This window comes from Nothoprocta perdicaria, unplaced genomic scaffold (assembly GCF_003342845.1).
Source record: "Nothoprocta perdicaria isolate Ctin4 unplaced genomic scaffold, notPer1 scaffold_30, whole genome shotgun sequence".
NCBI classification, from domain to species: domain Eukaryota; kingdom Metazoa; phylum Chordata; class Aves; order Tinamiformes; family Tinamidae; genus Nothoprocta; species Nothoprocta perdicaria.
In genome coordinates, this window is record NW_020455533.1 from 4,084,664 (window position 1) to 4,093,492 (window position 8,829).

The 8,829-nt window shown below is 57.5% G+C and overlaps 1 protein-coding gene across 1 annotated transcript; it reads right to left on the reverse strand.

Annotated features, from left to right (window-relative positions):
• Nucleotides 1–2,023: 2,023 nt before the first annotated feature.
• FOXF1 (forkhead box F1) lies at nucleotides 2,024–4,583 on the reverse strand. Its single transcript, XM_026042370.1, has 2 exons — nucleotides 3,515–4,583; nucleotides 2,024–2,184 (listed from the first exon to the last, which is right to left on the reverse strand). The coding sequence occupies exons 1-2, from the start codon at nucleotides 4,581–4,583 to the stop codon at nucleotides 2,024–2,026; spliced, it is 1,230 nt and encodes a 409-aa protein (XP_025898155.1).
• Between the last annotated feature and the right edge of the window lie 4,246 nt (nucleotides 4,584–8,829).

The following is an 8,829-nucleotide window of genomic DNA, read 5'->3' on the forward strand; positions in this document are numbered from 1 at the left end:
GAAAGAAAGAAAGAAAGAAAGAAAGAAAGAAAGAAAGAAAGAAAGAAAGAAAGAAAGAAAGAAAGAAAGAAAGAAAGAAAGAAAGAAAGAAAGAACCCACAAATTTTCTGTCAGATGAACTATGCGTGCTCCCGCTTGCAGTGTGTACTCACATATTTATTCTTCTCAAACCCAGCTCTGGGTTTTACACAAGTCATATCAGCCTCTATTTACCTGCTGGCATTTCATTTCCAGACAAAWAAWAAWAATAATAATAATAATAATTAGGAAGGCTTTTGTGTCCTCTGACCCGGCTCGAAGCAACTGAGCTCGAAAAGCAGGGAGATTTTCTCCCTGGTCGGGTTTTTTTCTGCTTGGAGCCGGCGATTTCGCTGCGGAGAAGGGTGCGGGACACGTGAGTGAGTTTAAAAAATATATCCCTGTGGCCTGAAAAGGAGGAAAAAGAGGAAAAGGGCCCAGGGCCGCTTCTCTCCGGCGCCCYGGGCTGTGTGCAAGCAAAGGCAGGCCGAGCTGTCAAAAACCGCCGTTCAGTTTCTCCTTTCGGGGGAAAAACAAGTAATAATCGCTCCCCAATTTGCGTCTCGTTACTCTCACTTGCAATATCCCTGTGGGTGCTCGCGGATCGCCGGCACAGGGGAAGCTGCAGCCGCTGCGGGCCTGCAGCAAGCCGGGAAATTGTCCCTCCAAATTTACAAAATGCACCGAAATTCCTAAATATCCGGCGCTGGCAGCGGAGGAGCGGCAGGGCCGAGGCCATCCCCGCTGCTTMCCGCGGAACCTCCGCGCCCTGGCCGCACACTCCGCGGATATATAATTACGCGTGTTACACCGCATGCTCGTTTATTTGCTGCTCATACATGAAGCCCATGTACAAATAACATACATGTTTTATTCTGGTTCTTTTTTTTTTCCTTAGGGACAAACGTACACAAAAGGGCTGGGCCAAAAAAATCATAATTACATTTTTATACAGTGCAGAAAGAAATTAAAATAGGTGTCATCAAACTGTACAAAGAGGGATGGAAAAAAAAGGAGGGGGAGGACRGAGGGGAATAATCCTTCATTATATATATATTTCTATAAAAACATATGGAGGATTGTCTTTACACAGAGACCATGACCGATTTAAAATTTACAAAGGTTAACTAAAAAAAAAATCTATATGGCAAATATTGCCAACAGAGATCCACCGCTTTAATACTGATCAACTGAGACTACTCCTGTCTCGATTATTAGCAACAAAAAAAATAATGAAGAATAAATAACAGAATGAGCATGGCTGTCTCTTTWCAAAGTGCCTTATTCTCTCTGCATAGGGGCTGATCCTGCAGTGTTTATGCAGGCAACAAAAAAAAATATTAATAGCTAAAAAAAAAATCTCTCTGAGAGATTTTTGCCGGGTGTGTGTTTGCGGCAACATTAAAAAAAAAAAAAAAAAAAAAAAAAAGTATTTTTTATGGTGTTTCTCCGAAGAAGAGGCTCCAACTGAGAGGAGACTGCGGTTTTTGGGGGCTCGTTTGCGGCGCTGGGACTCGCTGGGGCAGCCCCGATGGCGCGGCCGGGGCTGGAGCTCGCTGCAGCCTTCGCTTCGTGCTTTGACTTACACCAAGCCATTTACCTTTTTAAGAAGGGGGGTAAAAAGTAAAAATCACACCCTCGTTTGTGAAACTTTTAACCCAAAATTGCAGTTGGGGATCGCGGGCAGGAGGCGGAGATTTGGGGGGTGCTTTCGTCTTTTCCTCACCCGCCGCAGCCCGAAGGGAGACGCAGAAGAAGGCAGAGACCGTCCTTGATTAAAGACACGTGTTGGGAGCCGGGGCTCCCGCCGATGCTCAGCGGAGGCGCCGCGGGGCCCGCACGCGTCTGCACCCGGCCGCGCGCAGCGGGCCCAGGCGTCCGGGCGCTCCGCGGGGCCGCGCCGGGCCAGTCTGCGGAGCCCGCCGGGCTCGGAACGGGTCCGGGCGGGAGCTCGGTAGCCGGGTCAGGCCTGGGGGGCGGCGGGAGGTGCCTTTTCCGCCCCGTATCACATAACGCACGGCTTGATGTCCTGGTATGTCACTTGTTGGTGGTAATAGGAGCCGCTGCCCGCTGAATGCATGGAGGAGGAGGCCATGGCGTTGAAAGAGAAGACGAATTCCTTTCTGTCGCACATGCTTGGAGACTGGGAATGATACCGCGGGATGCCTGCGGGACGGGGGAARAAAATTGTCAGCCTTCGTAATTATATTTAGCAAAGGAGGTTAAGCAGCGAGACAAGGCCTCAGGGGCAGAGGGAGCCACTCTGCGAACCGTCGCACCTCGCCGCGGATTATTTTATTATTGCTATTATTATTATTATTTTCCACGCACGCAAATCTCGGGGCCCGCGGGCGCGGACAGGTGCCGCGGAGGAAATCCCCGCGGCCCCGAGGGCTCGCTGCGCCCAGGCGGGACGGCGCGGCGCTTTCCTGCCCGGCCCAAGGACATTGCGACCAGACTGGAATTTTCTCTCTCTCGTTTTTTTTTTTCACTTTTTTTTTCCCCACTTTTTTTTCTTTATTTTTCCACATTTTGAGCCTTCGGCGCCGCGATGCGAGGGCGCAGGGCCCTTCCCGCGGGGCGCAGAGCGGGCCCGGGCTCAGGCCGGCGCCGAGGCGAAAAGGCCGCCGGTAGCGCAACCGTTTCTGCCCTTTGGGCCGCGCTCCCGGGACGCCGCAGCCCTCCCGGGGAGCGGGACAAACCCGGGATCACCGGCCGTGGAGAGGTCGTGTTTCTCCCGCACCACACGGAAGTGAATTGGGGGTATTTGAGTCACCGCCGAGGCCCTTTCCCTTCCATTCGCTTCCCTTCCCCGCGCGATATTTCTCTTTGCCAGCGGGCCGGGCGCCCCGAGGTTAAGGAGAAACCCRCGGCCCGGAGCTCGGAGCAATCGCGGAGCAGGCGAGAGGCGCCCGTGGAGCCGCCGCTACCTCCTCCCCAGGCTGCGGCCCGGCCCCAGCGAACCCGGCCCGGCCTCAGAGCCGTCCAAGTTCTGCGAGCGCCGCCCTCCTCCCTAGGCCCTTTCCAGGCCGGCCCGGAGCGGCCAAGGCTCCAGGGTGTCCCTCCACCCCACATCTCCTATCCCGACTCCTGGTCCTCGGGACCTGGACCGGGACCGGCCCGGGGCCGCGGCGGGAGGTCCGGGAGCTGGGCCCGAGGGCAGCCGCTTGCAGCGTCCTGGGGACAAACRAGGCCGCCACGGCCGGGAAAATGGTCCCTTTTGATCGCGGGATCGCTCCCGGTGCCGGACACCCCACGGCTACCGGGAATTACTTTCCCCAGCACGCAGCTCCGCCGTCTCCCACTAATTTTCTCCCGGTCCTGTGATCCCCATGACATCGCCTCTCTCCCGTTCCCCCGCACCKACCCAGGCTGCGGGGGAACTCTGCCTCAACGGCATAGAAGGGGCAAAGGGGGAACCCAGCCCGTGGGGTCGTGGCCCRCCACGGGGCAGCATTTCGGCAGCGTACCCGCACACCCCCACGCGTGTCCTCACCTTGCAGCTCGGCGGCGTTGTGGCTGTTCTGGTGCAGGTAAGGCTGGTCTAGGGAGTGCGTGGAGAGGCTGGACGAGAGCGGGTTGGCCGTGGGGTTGCAAGGCGACAGGGGCTGCTGCTTGATGTAGGAGGCGCCGCTGTTGAGGGCGGCCGAGGCCGAGGGCGCCCACGCCGAGGCCGAGCTGGAGTAAACGGAGTGCGGCTCCATGACGCCGCCGCCCGCGAGCAGCGGCGAGGCGGGCACGGAGCTCTCGTGGTGCGGGTAGTCGCCCGCCGAGGAGCCGGTGCAGCTGCCCATATAGGAGTGGCCGCCGTTGGCGGGCAGGTGGGGCACGGAGTGTCCCGCAAGGCCCATGCCGTCCACGTTGCCGGACAAGTGCCCGTTCATCATGCCCAAGCCGCCCTCGAGGGAGAGGCTGTTGGGCGGGCAGGACAGGCCGCCGGCCGAGCCCTGGAAGCTGTAGCTCTCGGGGAGGTGGTTGAAGCTGAGCCCGTTCATCATGCTGTACATGGGCTTGAGCGCCTGGCATTTCCTCCTGAAGCCGCGCGGGCGCCGGCGGAACGAGCCCTCCTCGAACATGAACTCGCTGGCCGGGTCGATGGTCCAGTAGTGGCCCTTGCCCGGGCGGCCGAGCCCCTTGGGCAGCTTGATGAAGCACTCGTTGAGAGAGAGGTTGTGGCGCACCGAGTTTTTCCATCCCTGGTAGGAGCCGCGGAAAAAGGGGAAGCGACTCTGCAARAACTGGTAGATCTCGCTGAGCGTGAGGCGCTTCGAGGGCGAGCTCTGGATGGCCATGACGATGAGGGCGATGTAGGAGTAAGGCGGCTTCTCCGGCCGCCGGATCCCCGCGTTCGTTTTCTTCGCCTTGGGGCCGCCGCCACCGCCGCCGCCCGGGGCGCCGCCGCTGCCCGGGGCGCTGCCGGCCGCCCCGGCGGGCGCCGCGGAGGCGGCGTCCAGGGCCGAGCCCTGCGGCTGCTTCTCGGCCACAGAGGACATGGGGCCGTAGCTGCTCTGCGCCGGCGGCGGAGGGGGCTGAGAGGACAGAGCTTGCTGCGCTTCTGCAGTCATCTAGGGCCAGCTCCGCGGCGGCCAGCCCCGGCCCTCCCCCCCGCGCCCCCCCAAACGGCCACGCTGCCGGGGGGCTCCCCGCGACTGCCCCCTCCTCCTCCGCCTCCTCCTCGTCCCGGCCCCGGGCCGGGCTGGCTTCCACCGGGAGGCTTCACCCCTTCCGCGGATAAACAAGCGACCCCCCCCCCCGCCGCCCTCCGCCGCCTTTCCCTCCTCCCACTTTATCCCTAAATCCCTGTTGCAAAAGGCGGCGGGACGAAGGGGGGGCTGCGGGGAGGGGGAAGCTGCTCCGCGGGCCCGTGTCGCGCCTGGTCCCCTCTAGCTGCGCTGGCGCGGCCGCTGCTGCGCGGAGCTGCTTCGCATGACGCTGGCTGCCGGTTCTGCCCCCAGCTCCGCCGCTCGCCTTTTACTTTATCTCTCGCCGCGGCGGCCGCCGCTCCTTGACAGACGTAAGAGCCGAGAGGACTTCCCCGCCCCGGCCCGCTCGCCCACGCCCACGCGGGCGGCCCCCTCGGCCGCGCTTGTCCCGGCCCCCCCGCTCCGCTTCCCTGCTCCCTGCGGCCGCGCCGCTTTTAAAGAGCCCCTTCCCCAGCGCCCTGCCCGGCCCGGGGGGCTGCGCTGCGCAGCCCTGCCCGCCAAGGGGGGGCCCACGCGTGACCGCGGCGCCTCCCCACTGCCCGCCCCGCTCCGTCCCTCCTGGCCCCGCTCGGCTCTGGCCGCTGCCGAAACCCACGGGCCCCACGCGGGGCCGCGGCGAGGGAAGAGGCCGCGCGGGCGCGGCGGCCTCCGCGCCTCGCGGAGCTTCACCCACTTAAACCCCCTCTTCGTGCGCTCTTTTTAAGCTCGGCGGGCCCGGGCAGGATGTTTATACTGCGCAATGTAAACACGGGCTCGGGGGTGCTTTAATAAAAAGAAATCGGCGAAAACTCCTGCTGCCTCTCGAAATGCCCTTTTTATTCCTGCCGCCGCCGGTGCGGGGACGGGAACCGACTCGCGCCCGCACTGAGACTTCTTCGGGGCTATTTTTGGGGGGGATATAGAGGGGGAATATAAGTCTATTGTGAATGTTTGCTGTTGAGTGCCAGGAGTCCGATGCTCAGGTCCATCGGATGCCAGAGGCACAAAAACACCCGAGGAGCGGTGGTGATGGTAGGGGCAAAGTCACCAGATCCCCTTTCCTCCCCCTGTTCCCTTCCCTCCTTCCCCCCTAAAAAGCCCTTTTGAGCATCCTGCGATCAGGAGAGCTGTCACTCCCTCCTCAAGGTAAGTCGYTTTAAACCTTTGTCACTGTCTTGCGGACCGCGCGTGGAAACTTGCGCCCCGAGGGCGAAAGGGGTGGGGGGACCCCCGACGGCCGGGGCTGTCTTGGCTTTCAGGACTGCTCAACGGGAGCCGAGTAGATCCGCTGACTGCTGCAGAGCTCTCTTGTAAGGTTGGGGAAAGGAAGACAGAGAGAAAGTGTGTGTGGGGGGGGGAGTTAAAAAAAAAAAAAAAAAAAAAAAGAGGACCCCCCACTGCAGGCCGCACCAGGGTGCTAAGGGTCTTCCCTGCTGCAGCCACACAGTTCGTGCCTCGACGGGGGAGACATCCAGCATAACAACCCTGCTGAAGTCCCCCATCCTCCCAGATTCGCTTTTAAAGATTCTTTTTTTAATGATAATTTAATACCTTTTGAAAGAGAGATAGATACCGATCGGGTTTCCAAAGCGCCTCCAACGCTATTCGCAAGCAGTTGTTAGTAGCCTCCAGGGCGCCTGTCACATCTGTGATACAACCAAGAGGGATTTAACATAGGGGGCTGTTTTTTTTTACTCTTTCCTTTCCCTTTCCATCAGCTCCCCCCACCGCAGTTCGGAAAAAAAAAAAAAAAGGMAAAAAAAAAARAAAAARAAAAAAAAAAAAAGAAACCACGACCGGCCGATTCCTCGTGCAAGGGGAGAGGTGGCGCTTTGGGGACGGCGACAAGGAGCCCTCAGCGCCGGACTGGCACAAGCTGGGACTTTGGGGGGAGGTGGAGGCGAGGAGGGGCGGAAGCCACGGAAGGACGAGCGAAGGGGGCTATTTCCAGCTTTTTTTTTTTCCCTAAAAAGCGGCGAAAAGGCTGCCGCGGGGCTCGGGGAGGGAGCGGCGGCCGCTTCGCCGCCTCAAGGCACCAGTGAGGGCAGAGGTAGGGGGGCTTCGGGGTGTTGGTGCTCGTGGCGCAAATATGTCCCCCCTCGCTAACACCAGCCGTCCCCCAAATAAACCATTTTGGGGGGAAGCGATCGTCTTCCCCGGGGCGGGAGGCGCCGAGAAAGCGGCCGCTCGCCCGGCAGCGCCAAGGGGGATTTTTTGCCTTATATCGCTTAGCGACTTCTCCCCAATTCACTCTCCCCACCTCTCCAAGAGAAAAAAAAATAAATGCAAAGAGAAGGAGCTAACTCCAACCCCGAAACAACAACAACAAGAAAGAAATAGAGGGCGTTTCTTTTTTAAAAAAAAAAATGTCACCATAGGCAACATTTCCACTAGGAAATATCACCGTTTCCGTGGGAGCAAAGTGTTAACGSGAGCAGAAATCTCTCCGTGGAAATGAAACGATTTCCCTTTCAAACAAACCCGGTCTCCGCATGGGCGCTCTCTCCTCCCCTCTGCCCGGCAGAATCTTTTTGGAGTGTGAAGATTTGGTTACCGACCTATTTCTTATAGCCAGCGAACGTGAAAACGGGAATCTATCGTCCTGGGTTCCATAGGCCTCGCCGTGGGATTAGCAGAAATGTTGGGGCGTTTTATATGGTAAACTGAGCCCGTTAATTTGGTGCATAAGCGATTAGGGGAGGAAATGTCGGGCCGTGTTTGCTCTGATGGAGGAGAAGGATCTTGTACCGGAACGGCAGGGGCTGTGCCCGGGCTGGAGGAATAAAGAAGGGAAAAACAAGCGCGGAGAGCGGTGTTAGCGACACTTTTTCTCTTCTAGAACCTCCATAGAGGGCTCAGAAATAAATACTTTCAGAGTGAAAAACCTGCTCTTGGAACAAACGAAGACGGGAAGATTTCTTGGGCTGTAGATCCTGGCTCGCAGATGAACGTGACTCACTTTTGCTCTCTCTCTTTTTTTTTTTTTTTTCTGATGTTTTTGTTGCCTTAATCAGGCCCGCCCCCAGCCCTCAGCAGAGGAGAGAAAAAAAAAAAAAAAAAAAAAAAAAAGAGAGAAAAAAAAAAAAAGAAAAGAAAAGGGATCATTTGGTGCAATTAGTCCTTTTAATTCCAGCGCCGTTTGGGAACCGGGATTTTTTGCCAGCCCAGTCCCAGGGATTATTCCCGGCACCTCCTCGCGGCCCCGCTCCGCTTCCCAAACGAAACGTTCCCCAACCCCGTCCCCTTCGCGACTTCCCTCCCCCTCGCTCCACGAAACCCGGCCGTGTTTTGTGTAAAAATAGACAAATCCGAGCTTTCTTCCTTYTTCCTGCGCCGAAGGTATTTTTACTAGCTAATTGCTTAAGTGAAGTCAACTTTGCGAGCAGGCCGTGTGTAATCCGAGTATGGAAATGTATATAGGTAGTATTGTTATAAGCGGGCTGGATGCTGCTCGGCAGAGGGGCCCAGGGTGTTTGTGCGAGCCCGGACCACCCAGGGCGAGGGGAGTGACCGGCGCATGTCCCTCTCCCCCTGCCCTGCTTCGCATTAACACCGCTCGCTGCAACCTTCTCCCCGTCACCGACCCTTTCTCTCGACTGTTTTTATTATTATTATTATCATATATATATATTATATGATATGATAGTGTATATATATATATATACATATAGTTGTTGTTCCAGGCGAGGCCATCCTCTTGCTCCCCCTCTCCACAAATCCGCTGCAAATTGATGCCTAAACGTTTGCTTAAGGCCCAGGGGGTGCGTTTAGCCGTGAGGCTGCAGGCAGCGGGATAAGGCCCGGGACGGGGAGGGCAGGCAGCAAATTTGTGGAGGATGGACGTGATTTGGCCCAGGTTAAGGTGCCCGACAAGGTGCGAGGGGCAACGGCTATTAACGTGATTTGCCTAAATGCAAACCCGCAAAACGAGACAGGTTTCTTATTGGCCGCGGATGGGCATTGCGGCAGGGTGAACGTGGGACAGACCTTTCCAAAAAAAAAAAAAAAAAAAGAGAGAGAAAAAGAAAAAAAACCCAAACACACCCCAAAATCCCTAAAAATTGAGCAAAGTGGATCAGATCTGCACTGTCCTGCTGCTGGGTACCGGCAACACGGGGTCCAGCGCGGA